The sequence below is a fragment of the Artibeus jamaicensis genome, unplaced genomic scaffold (genome assembly GCF_021234435.1).
Source record: "Artibeus jamaicensis isolate MK-2021 breed Jamaican fruit bat unplaced genomic scaffold, CSHL_Jam_final contig_3197, whole genome shotgun sequence".
In the NCBI taxonomy this organism is placed as follows: domain Eukaryota; kingdom Metazoa; phylum Chordata; class Mammalia; order Chiroptera; family Phyllostomidae; genus Artibeus; species Artibeus jamaicensis.
The window spans coordinates 86,284-110,456 of record NW_026521752.1 but is presented as its reverse complement, the minus strand read 5'-3'; the positions used below and the strand labels follow the sequence as shown (position 1 = coordinate 110,456).

At 36.3% G+C, this 24,173-nt stretch overlaps 1 protein-coding gene across 2 annotated transcripts in view; it reads right to left on the bottom strand.

Moving 5' to 3' along the window:
- The window catches only part of TM9SF2 (transmembrane 9 superfamily member 2), an 87,495-nt gene that overhangs the window by 17,822 nt on the left and 45,500 nt on the right, over positions 1-24,173 (bottom strand). For both annotated transcript variants that reach the window (XM_037154840.2, XM_037154841.2), the window contains exons 5-12: positions 23,177-23,306; positions 22,050-22,174; positions 21,075-21,186; positions 19,951-20,030; positions 19,069-19,177; positions 14,225-14,357; positions 11,012-11,131; positions 6,430-6,487 (exon numbers count right to left, since the gene is read on the bottom strand). In XM_037154840.2, coding sequence (XP_037010735.2) covers positions 6,430-6,487; positions 11,012-11,131; positions 14,225-14,357; positions 19,069-19,177; positions 19,951-20,030; positions 21,075-21,186; positions 22,050-22,174; positions 23,177-23,306 — 867 coding nt within the window. The remainder of the gene's footprint in view (positions 1-6,429; positions 6,488-11,011; positions 11,132-14,224; positions 14,358-19,068; positions 19,178-19,950; positions 20,031-21,074; positions 21,187-22,049; positions 22,175-23,176; positions 23,307-24,173) is intronic.

Here is a 24,173-nt window from a genome sequence, read left to right as displayed (position 1 = left end):
CTTACTGGTTATATCCACTGCTTATTTTGTCATTTTGGTTGCATGGCTTTTGGAAAGTCACACATGTCAGCTATTTATATACTCCATCAACTAACTCCTTGTTAAGTATCTTGTTCTCCCAGTTTATGGCTTTTGATGAACCCAAACATTTGAATATGTGTACTTTATTTCCTTTCAGTCTTTCTTCTATGAATACATTTTCAAAAACATGACTGTAATCTTACTATAATCACTTCTATGTACCCTGCATAGTTTTTAATGTTACCAAAGTCATCATTTTTTTCCCTCTATCCTTTGGGTAACTTGTTCAAGAGAAGAAAGCCTTTCCTAACCTGGGATCATGAAAATACACTTCTGTATCATCATCTAACTATTATACCTGTTAGAATACATTTTTATTTTAATCCGCCTAGAACTGATTCCCTGTGTGAGGTTAGAACAAAATTTTTCTCCCTTCATCTAGTGTGCTTCCATGTATACATGGTCTATTTCTGTGGTTCTCTGTCCTGCTAGCCATGAGCCATTTCCAAACTCCTTCACAATACTTAGTTAGTTTTTTGGTTTCTTATCAAGTATCATAGTGAATATCTATCTGTTACTAGTTAAGCAATGTAGACTGGCCATATGAATTATGCCTATTTTGACAAGTTATCTCAGAATATTATAAAGGTCTTCTGTTGCTAATACTACTGTAAGTAGATTCCTGTTCCCACAAAACTACCACTAGCATTAAAAAATGTTATTTGCTATTGTCAGTATTCATGATCTTGGAATAATAGTTGACATCTAGCCATTTTGCCAAACTCCTATTCACTCTACAAGTTTTATATAGCTGAAATTTATTGATGTTTTCTGTATACAATATGCCACCAATTATATGATCTCCAACTTTTGAAATGTATTCCTTGTTTCATGTTAAACTGAAGCCATAAAAGTGATTTAATGAAAGTATCTCTAGTGTTTCATCATTAAATGATGTTGGATTTGAAACAGAGATGAGAATTTTATTAATATAAGAAACCATGTCCCCCTCCATTAAATTTTTTTAAAAAATCATTTATTTATTTATTTTTAGACAGAGGAGAAGGGAGGGAGAAAGAGAGAAAGAGAAACATCAACGTGTGGTTGCCTCTCACGTGCCCTGAACCAGGGAACCTGGCCCACGACCCAGGAATGTGCCCTAACTGGGAATTGAACCAGTGAGCCTTTGGTTCACAGGCCAGCCCTCAGTCCACTGAGCCACACCAGCTAGGGCTCTCCATTAAATTCTTTTTTGAAAGTTTTATTTTATTTTTATTTATTTATTTTTAGAGAGAAGGGAAGGGAAAGAGAAAGAGAGGGAGAGAAACACTGATGTGTGGTGAAAGAAATATCAATTGGTTGTTTCTCACATGTCCCCAACTGGGGACCTGGCCCACAACCTAGGTATGTGCCCTGACCTAGAATTGAACTGGCGACCTTTTGGTTGCCGGCTGGCACTCAATCCATTAAGCCACACCAGCCAGGCCATTAAATTCTTTTTAAGTCTGAAAACAATGTTTAATATTATCAAATGCCATTTTGTTGTATCTACTGTAATAATTATATGCAGGAGTTTATTTTTATAAAATTATATGAATCAATTTCATAGTATTAAAACATCCTTCTTTTCCTAGGTGAACACCAATTTCCCTTACTCGAGGAACTTGGGTTGTTGGCTCTCTCTATTTCTCTGCTTACATCACTACCCTACTGGTGAACACCTACTTCTGAAGTAAAAGAAGGGTTGCTCAAAGAGGTAAAGGAAAAAGGAGGTAGTTACATACAAGGGAACAATTAGTCTGTATTCTGAATTCTCAACAGAAACATTACAGGCCAGAAAGGAGTGGTGCAAAATACTCAAGGTGATGAAAAGCAAGCACCTACATCAAGTCTACTTTACCCAAGAAGGCTATCATTTAAAATTGAAGGAGAAATAAGGAGCATCCCAAACACACACACACACACACACACACACACACACACATGAAAGTAGTTTGTTAACACCAAATGTGTATTGCAACAAATGTTAAAGGGCTCGGTTAAAGAAGAAAAAGAGAAAGAAAAAAAAAGACACAGGAAAATACTCTAAAAATAAAAGGCACTAAATATGTATCTAGCAATAATCACCTTAAAAGTAAATGGCTTAAATGCTCCAACCAAAAGACAGAGGGGATGAATGGATAAGAAAACAATTCCCATGAACATGCTGCCTCCAAGAGTCCCACCTCAGATCACAAGATATACAACGGCTACAAGTAAAAAGACAGAAAAAGATATTTCATGCAAATGGAAAGGGAATAAAAAGATGGAGTAGCAATAGTTATATCCTACAAAATATACTTTAGTAAGACTGAAGACTATAGATTTTAGTAAGGCCAAGACTATAGTAAGAGACAAAGAAGGACACTACATAATGATGAAGGGAACAATCCAACAAGAGGATATAACCACAGTAAACATTTACACACCCAATAAAGGAGAAGCAATTTATTTAAAGCAAATCTTGATGCACATACAGGGAGAGACTGACAGAAACACACTGTCTGGGATTTTAACACCCATTAATTTCGATGGATCGATATTACAGACAGAAAATCAACAAGGAGATAGAGACCTTAAGCACACTGGATTAAATGGATTTTACTGATGTCTTCAGAGCATCTCATCCCAAAAGAATATACATACTTTAAAAGTGCAAATGGAACATTTTTGGGGGATAGACCACATGTTACAACATAAAACAAGTCTCAATAAATCTAAGACGACTGAAATCATATCAAGCATCTTCTCTGACCACAATGCTATGAAACTAGAAATCATTACAATCATAAGAACACTGAATAACATACAAGGACATGGAAGTTAAACAACATGTTATTAAACAGTGACTACTAGGTCAACATCGAGATCAAGGAAGAAATCAAAAGATACCTTGAAACAAATGAAAATGAGAACACACAATTCACCATCTGTGGGACACAGGGAAAGCAATCCTAAGAGGAAAACTCAACATTACAGGCTTATCTCAAAAAACAAGAAAAAGCTCAAATGAACAATCTAAGTTTATACTTAAAGAAACTGGAAAAAGAATGACAGAGACCAAAGTGAGTAGAAGGAAGAAAATGATAAACATTAGAGCAGAAATTAATGAAATAGAGTCTAAAACAACAACAACAAAAGACCAATGAATCCAAGAGCTGGCTCTTTGAAAAGATAAACAAGATTGACAGACCTTTAATTGGATTCATCAAGAAAAACAGAGAGCACCCAAATAAACAAAATCAGAAATGAAAAAGGAGAAATAGCAACTGACACCAAAGTAATACGGTTGTGCCAACAAATTGGACAACCTGGATGAAATGGATAAATCCCAAACATACAATCTTCCAAAACTAAATCAGGAAGAATCAGAGACTCTGAATAGACAGATCATACCAAGTGACATTGAAGTAGTAATCAAAAACTCCCAACAAACAAAAGCCCTGACTGGATGGCTTCACAGGGAAATTTTACCAAACGTTCTGGGAAGAACTAACAACTCAGCTTCACAAACTATCTCAAAAAATTTAAGAGGAGGGAAGGCTCCCAAGCTCATTTTATGGAGGCCTGCATTATCCTAATTCCAAAACCAGATAAAGACATTACAAAAAAAGAAAATTACAGGCAATATCCCTGATGAACATAGACGCTAAACAAAATATTAGCTAACCAAATATAGCAATGCATCAAAAAGATCATACACCGTGATCAAATGGAATTTATTCCGGGAACACAAGGTTGGTACAACATTCACAAATCAATAAATGTTTTTCACCACGTAAACAAAATAAAGGATAAAAACCACCCGATCATATCAACAGATGTAGAAAAAGCATTTGATAAAATCCAGCACCCATTTATGATAGAAACTCTCAGCAAAGTGGGAATAGAGGGAACATACCTAAACATAACAAAGGCCACATATGACAAACACAATACCACCATCACATTCAATGGGCAAAACCTATGAGTGCTCCCCTTAAGATCAAGAACAAGACAGGGATGTCCACTTTTGCCTCTCTTATTCATCATAGTACTAAAAGTCCTAGCCACAGCAATCATACAAGAAGAAGAAATAAAAGGCGTCCACACTGGAGAGGAAGAAGTAAAACTGACTTTATTTCAGATGACATGATACTGTACAAAGAGATGACATGATACTGGGGTACAAAGAGAACCCCAAAGATTCCACCAAGAAACTACTAGGAATGGTAAGTAAATTCAGCAGAGAAACAGGATACAAAATTAATATCCAGAAATCAGCTGCATTTTTATATGCCAACACAATTTCTCTAACAGAAAGGGAAATGAAGAGAACAATCCCATTTGCAATTGCCTCGAAAAGAATAAAATACCTAGGAATAAACCGAACCAAGCATGTAAAAGCCCTGTACTCGGAAAATTATAAGACACTGAAGAAGATCCTCTAAGTGGAGGCACATAACCATGTTAATGGGAGGAAGAATTTACATCATTGAAATGTCCATACTACCCAAAGCAATCTATAGATTCAACTCAATTCCTATCAAGATTCTGATGATGTATTTCACAGAACTACAACAAATATTTCAAAAATTTATATGGAACCACAAAAGGCCCTACGTAGCAACAGTGATACTGAGAAAGAAGATCAAAGTTGGAGGAATCACGCTATATAATATTAAACTATACTGTGAAGCCATAGTAATCAAAACAGCATAATACTGGCATAAAAACAGACACATAGATCAATGGAACAGAATAGACAGCCCAGAAACAAGCCCACACATTTAGAGTTAACTAATATTCGATAGGGAAAATAAGCATATACAGCGGGCTCAAGATAGTTTATTTAATAAACAGTGTTGGGAAAATTGGACAAATACATGCAGAAAAATGAAACTAGACTATGTTTTTAAATCACACAGAAGAATAAATTCAAAATCAAAGACTTAAATGTTAGACCCAAAGTCTTAAAAATTTTATAAGAAAATATAATCAGCTAAATCTCATACATTGCTCACAACAATGTTTCATTGGCTATATCTCCCCAGGCAAAGGTGACAAAAGAAAAAATAAGCAAATGAGACCACATCAAACTAAAAAAAGTTTTGCAAAGCAAAGAAAACATCAACAAAATAAAAAGACAACCCACAGAATGGGAGAACATATTTGCCAACACATCTCATAAGGGGTTAATATACAAAATGTATAAAGAACTAAAAAACTCTATACCAAAAAAACCCTTCCAAAAACCCCCAAACAATCCAATTGAAAAATGGGCAAAGGACTTGAATAGACACTTCTCCATAAAGGACATACAGATGGCCAATGGACATATGAAACAATGCTCAACCTCACTAGTCATTGGAGAAATGAAAATTAAAACCACAATGAGATATCATCTCACATTTGTCAAAACGATTATCAATAAATCAACAAACAACAAGGGCTGATGAGGATGTGGAGAAAGGGGAACTCTTTTGCACTGTTAGTAGGAATGCAGATTGGTGAACCAACTGTGCAAAGCAGTATGGAGATAGATACCTCAGAAATTAAAAGTGGATATGCCTTTTGATCTAGCAATCCAACATCTGGCAATACATCTGAAGGAACCCAAAACACTAATTCCAAAGAACTTAAGCACCCCTATGTTCATTGCAGTGTTATCAACAATCACCAAGATTTAGAGGCAGCCCAAGTATTGTACATCAGTAGATGACTGGGTAAAACAAATATGGGACATGTATACAGTGCTTGGCTATAAAAAAGAAAATGCTACCCTTTTTGACAGTATGATGAACCAAGAGAACATTATGCTAAGTGAAATAAGCCAGTCAGAGAAAGACAAATACTGTATGATTTCACTTGTATGTAGAATCTAATAAACAAACTGAAGTAACAGGCAAAATACAGACAGACTCATACATACAGAGCAGGATGACAGGGCAGGGGTTTGGCATCAGGGTTAATTGGGTGGGTGGAGGGACTGAACAAAAGGAAAAAGGACTCATGGACATGGACAATAGTATGATTATTGTGGGCGGTTAGGAGGATATAAGGGAACTAAATGGTAATGGAAAAAATAAACCATGATTAAAAAAAACCACAGCATATACAATAACATGCCAGACTAACATCTACAGATTGAGGCACAGACTTTTTAAAAAGGAACATAAAAATTTCCCATACCTAGAGGTACTTTTTCCAAATAAAACATGTAGTAGTCATTCTATAAATGCTTATTAAATATTCATTTTTTAGTATTTAAGAAAGTCAATTCTTGAGTACACAGTTTAAAAACAAATAATGTTAAAGGCTTAAGGGATTAAAATTTGAGAACTACCACATGACTATGTTAACAAAGTTATTATGGAAAAATTCACTTACCCAGGACAAAGAAAAGATGTCAATAAAACATTTGTTTTCCACTTCTCACCTCCAAAGGCTGTAGAAGAAAACAAAAATGACATAGAGACAGACTTTTTTCACATCAAAACTCCAGGTCTGGCACTGGACAAACTGTCAGATAGCAATGGGTACCTATTCACAGAAAATAACACTAGCCAATGATATGATATTCTTTAATCAACTGATCCAAATCAGAGATGCACATCACAGAACTGCCCTGGGTAAGTGCTGCTGTAAAGATTTTTGCTTCAGCACAAAATAAACCTTGTATCAAAGGAAAGTCATCCATACTAGTTTTTTTTTGTCTGTTCTTTTTTCTATGTCAAAAATAAAACAAACCTTTACATTCTAAGCCAGTGTGAATAATGGGCACGGGTAGAGAAAGGACACAGATTCTTATTGATCTTGTGATCAGTCTCAGAATTTGTGATAAAACCAAGAACTCTAAATTCTGGTAGGATGGGAGGGGGGTGGGGAGATCAATGTCAGATCAGTTGGTTAAGAAGAGAAGAAAGGTTATGACCATTGACAGAACAAATTTGTTTATGAACATTTTACTCTCCTTTGCTCCTTTCCTCTCCAATTTTTTCCCAGTTAAAAAAAACAACTCAGGTATACAGAGTAAGAACTGAAAGTACTCCTCTACTCCCAGTTTAAACATAGGGGATGAAATTGGCTGAGACCTGAGAACAACTTTAAATTGTTTTAAAAAGTGTTAACATAATTTATAAGCAAGTACCATTTGCCCTAGAAGAAACTGACAATTTATATATAATTTGAAGTCACAGGATTATTGATAAAGTAACTACTGTGAAATTATTAATTTGGGTTTAATATAATTCCAATCAGAAAACAAATAATATTTTTTGAAACTTTAGAAATGAATCTATATAATGAAGTATTTTGTGATTGAGGCCACGTAGCGCCTCTCAGAATATTCTACCTAATTAATATGCTATTTAATCTGTAACTGGGAGATCTTAAGAATGAAGAGGAGTTAAAACGGGATTTGTCTGTGATGAGGGAGTGTGGATTGGAACTTCACGCAGAGGGAACAGCATGTGGAAAGATCCTTTGGAAAGTGTAAAGGTCCACTACCTGACTGAAGAACTGAAAGAAAGTCAGCACAGCTGAAACAGTAAAAAATGGGAGGCTTATGTACAGGCAGGGGTCCAACTATATCTCACATGTATTAAATACATGACTACCCTAATTACGTGTCCTTTAGTAAAGGATGAAAGAAAAAAAAGACCTGAAAAAATTCACAGAAATTAAACACACTTACATACACACATATATAGGACTTCATATACTGAGGAAAAAATTCTTTTTTTTTTTTTTAATTTATTTTTATTTAATTATTATTTTATTTTTATTTTTTTGAATTGTTTATGCTGTTACAGTTGTTCTATTCCCCCCTTCATTCCCCTCCACCCTGCCCCCCCAACCCCCCGATTACCCCCCCTTTAGCTTATGTCCATGTGTCTCAAGTCCTTTAGGTTCTGTATTTCCCATACTATTCTTGCCCCCCCATCTATTTTCTATCTACTGTCTATGCTACTTGTTTTCTGTACCTTCTCTCCCCGTCTTCTACTCCCACTCCCCTGTTGCTAACCCTACTTGAGCTCTTCATTTCTATGTTTCCACTCCTGATCTAGCTGTCCTTTTAGTTTGCTTTCGTTTTAGGTGTGGTTGTTGATAACTGTGAGCTTGTTGTCCTTTCACTGTTCATGTTTCTTTAACTTCTTTTTCTTAGATAAGTCCCTTTAACATTTCATATAATAAGGGCTTGGTGATGATGAACTCCTTGAATTTGGTCTTATCTGAGAAGCACCTTATCTGTCCTTCCGTTCTAAATGAAAGTTTTGCTGGGTAGAGCAATCTTGGTTGTAGGTCTTTAGTTTTCATGACTTGGAATATTTCTTTCCAGCCCCTTCTTGCCTGTAAGGTCTCTTTTGAGAAATCTGCTGACAGCCTGATGGGGACTCCTTTGTAGGTGATTGTCCCCTTAGCTCTTGCTGCTTCCAGGATTCTCTCCTTCGTTTTAATTTTGGCTAATGTAATTATGATATGCCTTGGTGTGTTCCTTCTTGAGTCCAACTTTTTTGGTACTCTCTGGGCTTCTTGGATTTCTTGGAAGTCTGTTTCCTTTGCCAGATTGGGGAAATTTTCTTTTATTATTTGTTCAAATAGTTTTTCCACTGGTGGTTGTGTCTTTCCCCCTTCTGGTACCCCTATAATTCGGATATTGGAGCGTTTATAGATGTCCTGGAAGTTCCTAAGCTTCTCCTCATTTTTCTGAATTCTTATTTCTTCATTCCTTTCTGATTGATCATTTTTTCTTCCTTCTGGTTTACTCCATTGAGTTGAGTCCCAGTTTTTTTTCATCTCTATGGGTTTCCTGTGGAATTCCATTCATTTCCCTTAATTTAGCCTTCATATGTTTCTCTAATTTGTGGCTATAGTCCACCAGATCTGTGAGGAAGCTGACGACCAGTGTTTTAAACTGTGCGTCTGAGAGATTTGCTATTTCTTCGTCACTTAGATTTATCTCCGGGACTTTGAGGTCCCCCTGCGACATTTTTGGTCTGTTCTGGCCCTTTAAGTGAGAGAAGCGGCGCCTTGGAGTCCCAGGTCGCTTGGTTGTGACGCTGTATGTGGGGGCGTGGTCAGAGCGGGGGTGGGGGTGGGGGGGAAAATGGCGCCGCCCGGTCCCCGCTCACTCCCTCACCCGCGCGTAACCGGGCACCCACAGTCAACTCGCTGCCACCGCCTCCCCACTGACTCCTCCGTAGTCACTCACCCGGTGGGCTGCTCACTAGGTCCAATCCTGGGTTTGGAACCCGTGCGTCTGGATTCGCGCGTCTGGGTTCCGCGCCCGCGCCCGGGTCGAACAAGTTCTCCTTTGTAACTCCTCAACCCGCCGCCGCCGGTTTGCCTCTTACCGGCCGGGCCGGAGAATTTGCTGTTTGCGGACTTCCGAAAAGTCGCGCGTCTGGGTCCCGCGCCCGCGCCCGGGTCGAACGAGTTCTCCTTTGTAACTCCTCAACCCGCCGCCGCCGGTTTGCCTCTTACCGGCCGGGCCGGAGAATTTGCTGTTTGCGGACTTCCGAAAAGTCGCGCGTCTGGGTCCCGCGCCCGCGCCCGGGTCGAACGAGTTCTCCTTTGTAACTCCTCCACCCGCCGCCGCCGGTTTGCCTCTTACCGGCCGGGCCGGAGAATTTGCTGTTTGCGGACTTCCGAAAAGTCGCGCGTCTGGGTCCCGCGCCCGCGCCCGGGTCGAACGAGTTCTCCTTTGTAACTCCTCCACCCGCCGCCGCCGGTTTGCCTCTTACCGGCCGGGCCGGAGAATTTGCTGTTTGCGGACTTCCGAAAAGTCGCGCGTCTGAGTCCCGCGCCCGCGCCCGGGTCGAACGAGTTCTCCTTTGTAACTCCTCCACCCGCCGCCGCCGGTTTGCCTCTTACCGGCCGGGCCGGAGAATTTGCTGTTTGCGGACTTCCGAAAAGTCGCGCGTCTGAGTCCCGCGCCCGCGCCCGGGTCGAACGAGTTCTCCTTGTAACTCCTCAACCCGCCGCCGCCGGTTTGCCTCTTACCGGCCGGGCCGGAGAATTTGTTGTTTGCGGACTTCCGAAAAGTTCAGTTTTCCGTGTTCTGGTTGTGTTTTCTGATGCTAATATTTAGTTGTCCTTAAACTTGGTTGTGAGAGGAGGCAGGCACATCCACCTTAATCCTCCATCTTGGCGGAAGTCCTCTAATTATTTTTTTCGGAAAAAATTCTATCATACGTCTAGACAACATGTTAAAACCACCTATGTAGCCCTACTGTTTTATGTTTTAGCTTAAGCCTTATTAATACCAACCCTAGCTCTGTTCTATCTCCTTGGCACTTTAATTCAGATTACCTATGGAACCATCTCAGTGGATTTCAGGATTCCTAAATGAGGCAAACTCTGGCAATCACTGACCCTGGCAAAGCTGCTTTCTAAGTCATCTAATCATATCCCATCCTCTTTCTCCCTGAACTCTATTTTTAGAAAGCAAGAATACAAGAGATTGCAACTATGTTTTAAAATCACCTTACTTCAAGGCTCTTTAAAATAGTGATACCTTAGTTTACTTTAAATAGTTTAACTTTATAAATATTAAATTGATATAAGTATGATTTCTTATACATAAGGAAAGATATTCCTATATATATTACTTCAGTGAATTGGTGATACCCTGTGGTAGACTTCTTCCTTTATTTGTCTACATATGTTTCCATGAATGTAGCAAATCTAAGTTGTTCACTTGACCTTGTTAAGTCAAAATTAAATGGAAAAAAAAGACAGGGGTTGATGGACAAGTAACACCTAAATTTGCTTATTTCACTATATAAGTATTTTTGAACAAATAAATCTAGGGATAGTCATCCACTTCACAAGCTTCTTTTAAATAAGAATATACACCAATAATACATATTGTTTAAGGAGTATCAACAACCAGACATCAAGGCTCAGAGGCACTGAAGTAACAGATTATATTCCTGATCTGGCACCCAGTTGGGTGGCTTTTACTTACACTTATAGAATCTGGCAGCAACATAGCCAGCAGGTGTGCCCAACAGCACCCACAGGACCACAGCACAGGTCATCAATGCTCCTCTGTTGGCAGGTGACAAAAATCCCAAGCAAGCAAAAACTAAGAAAAAAGTAATTTAAAGTAAAAAGTTTTATTTTGTTTCCTTTGTTGTAAAGTGATGTAAGTAAGACCCTAGTCTTTAAAAGTAATGAGCACAACTACCTGAAAATACACTATCTTACCACACAGCCACACCGAATCTCAGTAATATTTAAGGTACTGCATCAACAGGATCACGCATAAAGCAACCTCCACTTTGGAAGTTTCTTGTCAGGGTAAGGCCTCGCCGTTCCTGTTATCAGAGGAGGCTGAGCAGATGTTTCTGAGGGCTTTCAGCTCTTCTAAGATTCAAATACAGCTTTTAAAATTAACATCAATTAAAATATTCCAACTATGAAATAGTCTCATTCTTTGTTACTTTTAAAATGTCCTCTGGGCTGAAAAAAGCCTCATAACATTCAAATACGAGACAAAATAGAACCTAATCAAAGAATAAAATAGGGAAAAAGATTCCATAGTACCATTAGCTTTTTGAACATAAGTTACTGAAAGACTTGATCAATGACTCAGGAGAATTCTGGCTCCTACGCTTATTTAGTTGGTTAGATTTATTTGTTCTTCTCTATATAACCGTCTCTGTTGATAAAAATAAAAATATAATCTTATATTTCTAGAGACTTCTAACTTTAAGCTAGGACTCAGAAATTATGATTTGCACAGAAACTTGAGTGGCTTTCTAATCCCAGGAGCAAGAAACTTCCTGGCATTTCTTCTGGGATATACATAACCAAGCACACACACATGCACACCTCTGATCATCAGGGAGGGGCAAAAGGAGAAACTCATGATCAGCAGGAAGGCAGAAAAACAATCACGGTAACATTAGATGTACTAGAATTTCAGCTAAGATGCACTGCCTTCCCCCATCCCCCACCCTTCAGGCCTGAGAAATAGACTATTCTGAGGCAGAAAGTTTATATTCAAGTATTTAAGGAAAATGATCCTGAATATTTCCTGTCCTAGGCTCTCTGAAACTTTCCTCCCTCGTAAGTTCACTTCATAGCCAACCCCAACAAAGTCCAAATGGTGGCAGAAGGCAGCTCCAAATGAAATTTTAAAGAATTTTATCCTCAAACATCCATTCTGCTCTAATGCTACCCTGGCTCCTTGGGAGTCCAGTGCCTTCGTGCCATCCTCTGCCTATGTCCCTGTCTTTTTCATGACTTCTCCCATCCTACCTTATCCTGTGTAATATACTTATTAATTGTAGCCCTACTCATCACAGCTGCATCTCTTTATCTAAATAAATATATATATTCTAGTTAATCTCCATGTTAGTCTTCAAATTGAACCTGGAGGTGTTACTCAGTAGTTCCCAAACTTATTCAGGTACCAGACATTTCAAAGTGGTAATTCTCTTTGTAAAGTATTTATGTAGTTAATTCCATCACAAAAAATTTAGAGTTTTACTAACAGAAAGTGACTTTACTATTATATATTTAATAAACATCAAGCATAAGACATGTTTACTAAAAATTATTAAAAGGTCCGTGGTTTGTGAATTGTTCCAGTAATATTCATTTGTTATTGTTCATCACTAGCAGGCATTAATAAAGGGGGGAAAAAAAGCAAAATTTAGGATACCCATTATGGCAGAGGAATAATTGGAAGCTACAATAACCTCCTCCCAGGACCAATGTGGACTACAATTAAATTGTAGAGATATCATCCTGAATAACCAACTGAGCACTAGCTGGAAAGAAACTTACAACCAAGGACAGACAGAAGAAACCACTTCACTACAACATGACTGGCAGGAGGTAAGGAGGTGTGAGAGGGCTGGCGGGCTCACACGGGTGGCAGCTGAAATTCCAGAGGGATATTTCAGCAGCCAGGGAGTTCTCCCTGAGAATTGTGCTATCTAAATCCTAAACTGGGCTTCCTAAGCTGGGCTTCCCAGGCTACAGCACCAGAGCCAGGAAAAGAATCCAGGTAACAGCCAGAAGTGAAAAGCAGCAGGGGTTTCTGTCTGCCAGGGAGACATGGCCCCTGAGAGCCTCCTAAAGGGCCAACAGACAAAATTTCATCTGCAGCCACTTCCTCTGGGCTCCGGGAGAGTGCACTAGAGATTTCGTGAGGAGAACCTGGGGCTGGTGGCTCTGGGGAGACAGCTGAAGGAACAGCTGCAGGAACCCTGTGCTGAATCATTCTCCATACTGCAGAGGCCACCCTTCTCAGACAAAGCATTACTGTCCAAGTGGCATCAGCCTGAGGAGAACCAATAATCCCAGCCTGTGGAACTTAAACCAGCCGTATTACAGCTTGGCTATATGGCAGATTAAGTATAACAACTGAGGCAGCTCTCTGGGAGCTTTGAGACTTCAGCTTACCCTTTCCCCGGGTCTGGTGCTGGTAAAAGTGGGCAGCCTAGTTCTTTCTGTACACGCCCAGGCCTAGCAGAGGAAGCCACAAGCTGTGGACTGCTGTTAGCTCCAAACAGGCTGCCCAGGGCCAGTCACAATAAATAAAAAAATAAGGGCTCATGAGGATGTGGAGAAAGGGGAACCCTTTTGCACTGTTAAATGGTAATGGAAAAAAATAAACTTTCAGAAACTAAATAAATAAATGCAAAATTTAGAAAATTTTATTCATAAACATTTTTCTCTTAAAATTAGGAAAACTGAAAGACCATGGAAATGTGTCCCTAGAGAGTAGTTAACAGAACCACTCCTATGGCCAATCTATAACTCAAGCTTCCTGTCCTACCCACCCTTCTCCTTTTGTCTTTGAAGGCAAGAATGTCTAGGCTTCCTAGTTATATTACTGCTGGTGGGGTGGGACTGTCAACCAGTGTAACCCTGGTTCTGGGCTGCCCAGACTCAGACCCATATAGTGTTTCAGGGCTCAGTCCTCCCCAGCTCCAGTGCTGCTGTGACAAAGGCTCGGTAACTATCCTGATGAAGAGAGATACGAAGAATCAGCTTTGGGGGGCAGTTAATCAATCCTACCTCAAATCACGTACAGCCAAAACACAAATTTAAACGCCAAAAACCTCTTACACACAAACTAACCTAGCCATCTCACTTAGGAAAACTGGTTTTCAAATAATCATTTCGAAAAATATTTTCTATTTAATTTGCACTTAACACTTACACAGAGTCACAAATGTCATAATTAAAATCTGTGTTCCTGATCCTAGAAAGACTGATAACAGCATCCCTTTTCTTGGAGGACGGAATATATCACCATGAACTAGTTTCCAGCCAAATTCTTCCTGGGCATCCTCCTAAAAAGAAAATGAAATCATTTGTCATGTCACCAAGAAAACGACCTAGTTTATTCACTGATACAGAAACATTAAAAAAAACTTACAAATGTTAATATTTATTTCAATTTTGAAGCATAAAACTTGCATAAAGCTTTATGGTTTTCTTGAACTATTTTTAAAGGAATGCTATGTGTTAAAGTCTGTAAGCATAATTATAGAGAAATCTGGAAGGAAATACAAAGATAACTGAGTGATACCTACACCTAGTTCTAGTCTAAAGCTTTATGATCCAGCTTAATGTCCAAATTTTTAATCATACTCTACCCTTTTCAACATACATTCATTAATTTCCAAAGTAAATTAGGTCTCATGGCCATTTTGCTGGTACAAAACACTTTCACATACACTGGGAATGAGAGGCTAACTGGTCATTTATGAAGAATGTACAAATTGAAGTTTTATTAAAAGTACAAGGGCTGTAAGTGAGTAAATAAAATTATATCTGGGGTTGGCTTCAAAATAATTGAAGTGTGGGGGGGATAGGTGCAATTCTGTAGATAAAACTGAACATGAGTTGGTAACTACTGCACCAAAGTGATGGGCATACTAATCTCCTTGCTAGTAGAAATGTGTTGAAAGTATAGGGGAAAAAGTATATGCATCCCTTCTTTTAGGCGAGGCAATATATTAAGTAGATAAGGAACCATTTCTGATTATTTTTCTATTAAGTATACTAAAACATTCAAAGAATGTAAGAAAATGAAGTTTCCATTAGAAAAACAGGTCTCAGAAAACTGTACTTGAACAATAATTAATTAAAAAAAAAAAAGAAAGAAAACCAGGTCTCCTCTCTTGAAGCAAACAAATGTGCCTAGTTTCTTATTATCCTCACAGAGATATTCTACCTACATATAAGCAAATGCATGAATACTCCCCCCAAAAAATGGCAGCACATTATATACCATACTTTATACCTTATCTTTTTAGCCTAATGATATCATGGAGATACTTCCACATCTGTATATAGTTGCTGCATTCTTTTTAATGATTATGTAGTATCCCACTATATGAATATTCCATAACTAAAATCTTCTATTATGAACATATTAGGAACACAGCTTTATTGTTTAAGATAAAAAATAACAATAATAGTAAAATCCTTTGTATCCAGATCAGTTTCTAGAAATGGAATTGTTGGATCAAACTATATTAGAAACAAATATCGCCAAACTGCCTTCCCTAAGTTGTAACAATTTTCATTCTCATAAACTAGGTATCGAAATATTCTTGCCCTCAATGCCCCGACACATTGTTACATCGAGCATTTTAATTTCGGCCAATGTACCAGGTGAACGATCTTGCACTGCAGTTTTCATTTGCATTTCTCTTACTTAGGAATGATGTATCTTTTTATATGTTTCGGAACCACTGGTATTTCTTTTTTATAAACTTTTTTCATTTTCATGTATCTTGCCTCACTTCTTACTGAATGGTTGACTATTTTCTTAATGACTTTAGGACTTTTTTATTCACCGAGAAGTTAAACAATTCGTATGTGACAGGTATTAAAATATTTTCACATTTAACATTTATCTTTTTATTTAATAGGATTTTTTGCTAGTCAGATTTTTTAAATGTAGCAATCATTTCTTTTATGGCTCCTGGCTCTCTGCCATGCTTACAAAACTCTAGCCTGCTCAAAGATTTAAAAATAACTTCCTATGTGTTCTACTATTTCACAGATTCACAATGTCATTTCAATCATTATTTAAACATAAGGAATAAAGTTAATTTCTACTTTATTTTTCCCCAGATAGCCACTCACTTTATCAAATAGTATGTATCCACTCTTTTTTCAATATATTTCTGTTAATCTCTAATTTTAGACTCATTATTGTTCTACATACACAAAAAATGTTTTCTTGAAATTTTTTGGTTTACCAATCCTTTTAAATTCTCTTTAGGACTGGTTTTTATTTATTATTATTATTTGTTTCCTGCTAAAGTACTTCTATAGCAATTCTTTCAGTGAAGGCTTGTTTGTGGTCAACTGTTTTATTAACTTTAAATAAGTATTTCACCTTTATTTTTAAAAGACAGCTTCTCTGGATATGTGATTCCATGTAAATAGTTACTTTCTCTCAGCAATTTAAAGATATTATTTTGTTTTTGAGCTTCTATTTCTAATTTGTTTATTCTCTGCAGATGCTCAAATCTTTTCTTCCTCTGGCTGATTTTTGTCACAGTTGATCTAGATGTGGATTTCTTTTTATTTATTCTGCTTGAAATACATTGTTTCCTTTATCTACGAATTCTTATCTTTCATCTGTTCTGTAAAACTCCTCGCTATTGTATTTTCATATATTTTATACCCTGTAACTAATAGTTATAATATATGATATCTTGGCAGGAAGGGGTTAAATCTGCTGTTTATTGTAAACTTTTTTTTTGTGGATTTCTGCTAATAGACCATTTCATTGATCTTAAATTACAGGAATCTTGCAACTTAATTTAAGAAACTTTCCTTCAGTCAATTTCTACTTGAATCTGCCAAGAATCAGAAGGCATTTACAAAGCAGAATCATTTTGCTCCCTGTCAAGAATCTAGGCTTAACAGAGGAAGAATGTGAGGTTCAGCTCCCTCACTAATGATCTAAGAGTTAGTCTCTCAATTGGTTGAAGACTTTATATAAGCATTGACATAAAAGAGAATTTTAACCTCTCATGCTTGTGTTGTTTCCTGTTCTGATCTCAGCTCACTTTTTTTGACAGGTGTGTGTGGGGGGAGGTCCTTGGATACATTTCTTACCTATCCCGAGCTCAGCATTGCACCAACAAGTCTGGCACATAAAGGGCTAACTTGTTTCTTCATTTATTCATTCAATAAATCGTTATCTAGCACTAATTATATGCTAAGCACTGTCCAAAACACCAGTGATACCACAGTAATTATAACAGAAAAATCTCTTTTCATGAGTATGTCTTCTCTTTAGGAAGGCAAAAAAAAAAAAACCCAAGTAAATAAAATATGCAGTACATTAGATGGTGTTTAAGTGCTACTGAAAAAATTAAGAAGTATGAATGTGTATGTGGAGCAGAGAACATGTTATTTTAATGGAATGGTCAGGAAGATTTCACTGGGAAGATCGTGTTTTAGTAAAGACATGAAAGAACCAAGGGCGCTACCGTGTAATATTTGAGGGATGAACATTTGAAGTAGAGTAAAAAAACAAGTTTAAAGGCCTTGAGGTGGGAACATGTTTAATTATGTCTGAGGAATAGCAAGGTGGCCAGTATGGCTGGTGCAGAGGTCCAACAAGTACTGCAAGACCTTTTAAACCACTGTAAAGACTCTGGTTTTCACTCTGAGCAAAACAGAAAACCACTGGAGGGTGGTGATTGGGAATGAAATGATCTGATTTATGTTTGAACAGATTTCCTCTGACCAGTAGGAAACTGAACGGAGGCAAGAAATGGTAACAACAATGGAGAAAGGGTTACCATGACACACATCCTATGGCACGCTCTGATTCAATTAAGAAAAATGCCACTAACCCAGTGATAATTTAGAAATGCCAATTATGAAGAGTACCCTGAAATTATTTTCATAAAATACTTAATAAAACGATTAATAAAAATCACGACAATGGATTATAGAGTAGAAGTGCTAAGAAGCTTATAAACATTCACATGTTCTTTTTCTTGTCCTGACTGGTGTGGCTCAAAAGGTTGGGCTTCACGCCCCCATGCCAAAGGTCATCAGTTCGATCCTTGGTTTGGGCACGTGCCTGATTCCATCCCCAGATGGGGTGGGTCCTGTCCCCATATGGGGTGTGCCTGAGAGGCACTGATCAATGTTTGTCTCCCTCTTTCCCCTTCACTTCCCCTCTCTCTAAAAAAGTAAATAAAAATAAATAAATAAAAATATTCTTTTTCTAATTAGAAGGCAGAAAGGTTGAGGGGGAAAGGCTAAGAAGATGGGGAAGAGAAAACAATAGAAATCTGAGCCTTTTTTTTGTATTTCTGACAAGTCATTGTGGTTCTTGGGGAAATTTTGTTAAAGAGCTGCTGTGAAATGAAAAGGTACAAAATGTATTAACATTATGCAACTTAAAATGTTTGAGGATGCGCGATACTGGGACATTAAATTATTTTGAATATACCAAAAGGTTGAAATGATAAAAATTCAGTTAAAATTAATTTTTAAAAATTAAATATACATACAAACAAAAATTGTTTGGGAGTTATTCCACTTGACTTTGCTATTTTGCCCACTGGACTGTACAATGGGAATGGAGAATCTAAAAGAGTTGACAGCATGTACATGAAAAAAGATAACAGAACTAGAGCTGTGCACCTATACCCATTCTGCACCAATCTACTGCCACAGATGAGGGTGTGAATAGTTCAGTTCTAAATGCTGTGGTGACTTTCTAGAGACTACCAATTCTTAAAAATCATTTTCCTATCTGAAAATGTGAATCCAGGATAACTTTTGAGAAGAATGTTTTAAGAGCACATTCTATCTAAAGCTATTATTTAAACCCTTTCCATATCAGGGAGGACCACTCTGTAAAGTACATAATTGTCCACTATGTTGTATACCTATAATTAATGCAAAATAACACTGAATATAAACTGTAATTGAAAAATTAATAAAAAAACCTTCCAAAGAAAATATAAAGACTATGCTTGGAAGAGTGAAGAACAGTTCAAATGTTTCACTCACTGTAGAATCCATCTGATTATATCTGGCAATATCTTTATGCAGCGTCCGTAGCATAATCATAGCGACCATTCCAGACAAGAAAAGGACAATGACCAGGGAATTCATAATGCTGTAGAAATAAGCATGTCAGGATTAATCTGTAGCTTAACCTTTGGAACAGTGAAACTCATTTTTAAATTGTTTATTGAGTAACATTAAAACAGCATTTTTCAAAATCAAAATTTTACCTAAAATTCAACAAATTCAATGAACTGCTATGTTCTGCTATGTATCCTTCTAGTGGACACTTTATATATTTATATTACAGTTTTGTGGTTTGTTGAGAACTAGAATTCTTTTTTGTACATGGTCAACATTATTAAATAACTACTGTGACCACATCAGTGCAAATCAAGCAGCAAGAATCAATGAAGGGCTGATCTTTATCTCAAGAAATTTACTGAAGAACAAATTTATTCAGTAAATTAAAGAATATCAAAGGACAGTTGGCAAAGTATGAAAAGGAGAGTAATAGCATCATGAAACAACTTTCTGAATAAAAGTTTGAAGAGGGAATAATAATAAATAGTCATAACATTAACAGTGGCTTGTTTATTGTGCACTCTTCCTTTCTAGGTAAAGTGCTCAAATACTCTGTTCCATTACCTCCTTTAATCAGAACAGCCACACAAGGCAGTTATTTCTAGATAAAGAAATGCACTGTGTAAAATTGAGTGATGTGGCCTGACTCATAACCAGTAACTTAAATCCAGGATTGAACCCATTTGATTAAAAAAGTTAGACTTTTGAATAACTGAGGAGTAGAGAGTCCATCAGATGTTTAAAGGCACAAAGAGTAGAATAAGTACAAATAATAAAAAGCAGATTAATCTATAATCTTACCTAAACCACTGAATGTGGGTATGAGGCATAGATTCCAGAATATAGTCCCATCTAGATGCCCACCTGATATTTTTATCTTCCTACAGACAAAACAAAACTCTTTAAATAAGCATTTCCTGACAAAGTATATTAAGAATCCCAAAATTTCCATTCTTAGCCTGGCCTTCCATTAGTCAAAAAATGCACTTTCTCCTTATCAGAACTTGGGTTAGCCATGAGATTCAGGGAGTTCCAATCTGCACAAGTCTCAGTAAAATCAGTGAGATTAAATAGTAAATAAAAAATAAAAGTTCCTAAAGGTACTAGTCACTTGCATTTTTTTTTAAATCTTGCTTTGAATTTTAAATAGTAAAGGTTATTTCAGATGCCAAAAGTTAGGATTATATTTAATTTTTTCAGAAAACTGAGTGGAATAACTTACTTGCTTTGACACCATCTATCTACGCCTCTGAGACACATAACTAGGCCAGAGTCATTACCTGGGTACGCTGAACATCTTGCAGGTGAACCCCCACTGAGCTTTTAATACCCAGAAAGAAAGATATATTGTGTACTGCTCTAAGTGTACAAAATTGCACACCACATAGGGATAGTAAGTGTCACAACTATAATGGATTGCAAAAATAGTTGATTAAAAATAGAGGTGAAATATTGCCTAAGATCCTCATAAAATAAACTTCTACTTTCATCTTAAAAAACTTCACCATTAATAAAAACCATTCCTTGAATTCCCTAAGAACTTATATAAATCATCTACCACCAGGAAACTCTCCATTAAGTTTATAGTCAAACTCAGATTTTAAAAATAGTATTGGTTTCCCAAATGCTTGTAGCATGTATCTTTGGCAACTTCACACCATCTTCTATGCCTATTTGTCTTATATGTATCTCTTATGACTTCACACTTAGTCAGGTTCAATTCTCTAAGCTCCTATCCTTCTCATTTAAATGAAAGTTTAGTTTCCTGTGATTAATTCTACTGCCTCATGAACTGACAAACTATTCCAAAAATCAGCCTATTAAAAGCTTATCTATTTGACAAACTTAATCATATTTTAATTAGCTTAAGTAGTATGAGTTCAAAATCAATTTCTGAGTTATACTAAGAGTAAAAACAAACTCACCTCAAAGCTAACAGAATAAGTATAGGCAATTTTAATCTCCCCAGAAGCCTGGTTACTTATATCCATGGGGGGTCCAGAGCAGTCTGGTTTATCTGTATGGGTATGTTTGAAACTGTGGGAAGAAACATTTTGGCAAGATGCTGATGAAGTAAAGTTTTTAAAAAATGGGGTAAAGTAAAGGTTAGAGATTTTGTACATATTTCACAATTCTGCTGATAATCAAATGTGAAATTATTCATGTCACATTTAAGAGTACAAACATTTAGCCCTGGCTGGTGTAGCTTAGTGGATTGAGCGCGAGCTCCCAGCAGGGGACTCACAAGAGGCAACCATACATTGATATTTCTCTCCCTCTCTCCTTCCCTTCCCCTCTAAAGATAAATAAATAAAATCTTAAAAAAAAAAAAAAGAGTACAAACATTTACTTCATGCAAATAATGGGCTTAGTTATAAGAATCTGTACAAATTATTATTCAAAATTAGAAACATACTTCTAAAACACTATACTTGGAAAGCTTTAAATAATCTTTAAAAATTTAAACAAACACTGGGACAGTTTAAATTAATTGTCATGCATTTCTTTGCCACCAGTGAAAATGGCTAACTCAACTGGCCAGCAGGTGGGGTTGTGCATCATGGAAAAAAATGTTTTTCGTGGTTGTGTATCAATGCTTTTCCATTGTACAAGAGAACTCTGTTCCATTCCAAGCTGACATGGAAAAGTTGTCAAAACTTCCTGACTAAAAAACAAACCAAAAAGGCACCTTGGCTCAACTACTTTACCAGACAGGAAAAAAAACCTATAACTCAGCAACAAATTATGCTAAAGGGACTTTTAGTAAAATCAGTCCTGAAATGCCAGATTATATGCTAAACTAGTGATTAAGGAAAAAGTTAATTAGCCCCGAACTATTTATTCTTTGGGTTTAAATTTCACTTATATTTATCTAATTTTTATGTTTATAAGTTAGTTACCTTTTAGGTTCAAGTTTAGCAGCCACTAATCTTGCTCCCATGGACCCTGTTTCAACAACATGGTAGTATATTTTGATGTCAACATGGTTGAAGATGTAAAATGTATCTCTTTCATGGAATTCTGACTGTGAAACAGAACTTAAAATTAAAAGTAGAAAACTGGCTATATATGATCAAAACATTAAAAAACTTTACAGTGAGTCACAATAAGTAGGAAAATTTACACTAGGGAAGGATTTTAATCCTTCCCAATAAAAATATTCAAGTTTTAAGCTTAAACTCTCTATAAATGAAAACTAATTGGCAGAGATACAAATTGCACTTCTTTAGTGCTTTAATTCTTACATAATTTATTAAGTGCTTGTTAAAAAAGAATACATCTAATATTTTCTAGCTTTTCACCACAATATAATTAGCAAAATGAATTTTAAAATATTATATTATGAGCATCCAATAACCTAAGTTATTCCTGTGTCCCTGGTCAACACTCAAAAAAGCATTAATATAATGCAATTTCAGAATCAAGCTCATGCTAACTTCTACCAAGTCACTAAGAGATTAAATCAGGGTGACCCAGTCACATAAAATTAAATTTAATATAAATCTCAATTATTTTCATTACTAGCTATATTAATGTCTTCACTTTATTATTCTGTTTTAAAGTATAAAATAATGGCCTCAAAGACAGATACCCTTTTTTAAAAGTATAAAACCAAACTTTTACAATACAATATTTTATAGACTTAAATTTTCAATACAAACGTCATGGACTTACAGTGAGGTATTTTTGGCACTGTACTATCTACATATTTTTATATATAAGATATATGAATCTAACTTTTGAAAGAATCAGAACATAAAAAGTCCTAGCCCTTAGTTAGCATAGTGCTTAGCATATATCAGACACTCTCAGTAAAATGATGAATTCAATCTGAATTATTTTTGTTCTAGAGTTAAATCTGTACACTGTTAATCTGACTTAGGTTAAGATCTATGTAGCTGTACTTTTCAAAACATCTGAGTTGCATTCATTTGATGAGTATGACAATTTCTGTCTGGTAAAGACTGAGTCTTTCTACCAAGAAGCCATATTTTGAAGAGAAGCATAGAGTTTATCACAAACTTACACTGATAACACAGGCATCTTTAGCACGGCCTTTATCTGTAATGTAACAGCCGATAGGAAATCCAGGATTACAGAACCTCTGACTGTCTTCAACATCATAACACCATGTTACAGGCATATTATCCACAATCCTACATGCAGAAATAAAAATCAAGTTAGAAATCACTAAAAATAAACGAGAATTACTGCCCAAACATGTCATCACTTCATAAAATTTAAATGTCTATAAATACCTTAAAATGGCAAACTACAAAGAATTTTAATAAAATGTGGTATTTCACAAGTAATAGCATTATGCTAATATCTGATACACTGTAGTAAAGAAAAAACTTTACAGCTGAAACTATAAATGCATGTAGGAAACAAAGTTTAGTTAATTAATTTATTGAAACTGCTAATTTAACAATATCATTATCTAGACACCTGAGTAGATTTTATCATTAGCAGAACATTCAAAAGCTCTAAAATAGGTGCAAAGCAATATATCTGGTACCTCGGGAAAAATTTATACAACAGTATAGAAGTAAATGTCATTTATTACTCAGGCAATTCAATAAAAAGGAGAATATAATTGCAGAATATGGGAAAATATCCAATGTAAGGGCCAGGTCAAAAAGTGAAAATTATAGTATTATCTACTAAAATTGTGTAAATCCAACTTATATCTAAAAAAATACTGCAATAAAACTAAAGAAACAAATCTTACCAATTCTATAGTAAAAAAAAAAACACCTTTAAAACAAGAAAGGATAAAAGTAAAGAATAAAGTTCTGTAGCACTGTATAAAGTCCAAGCATGTGGTCTCCTATGACCAGAGCACACTGCAGGATACAAATAAAAAAATTACTAAAAATATACTATCTGCATTACAGTCAGAAGATAACACTCCAGGGCATGTTTTATTTGTTAATTAATGTATGCCTTAGGAAGTAAAATTATGATTTTATATTCCCTGAAGGTGAACATTAATGACCTAATAAAACATGTCTTGTCACATT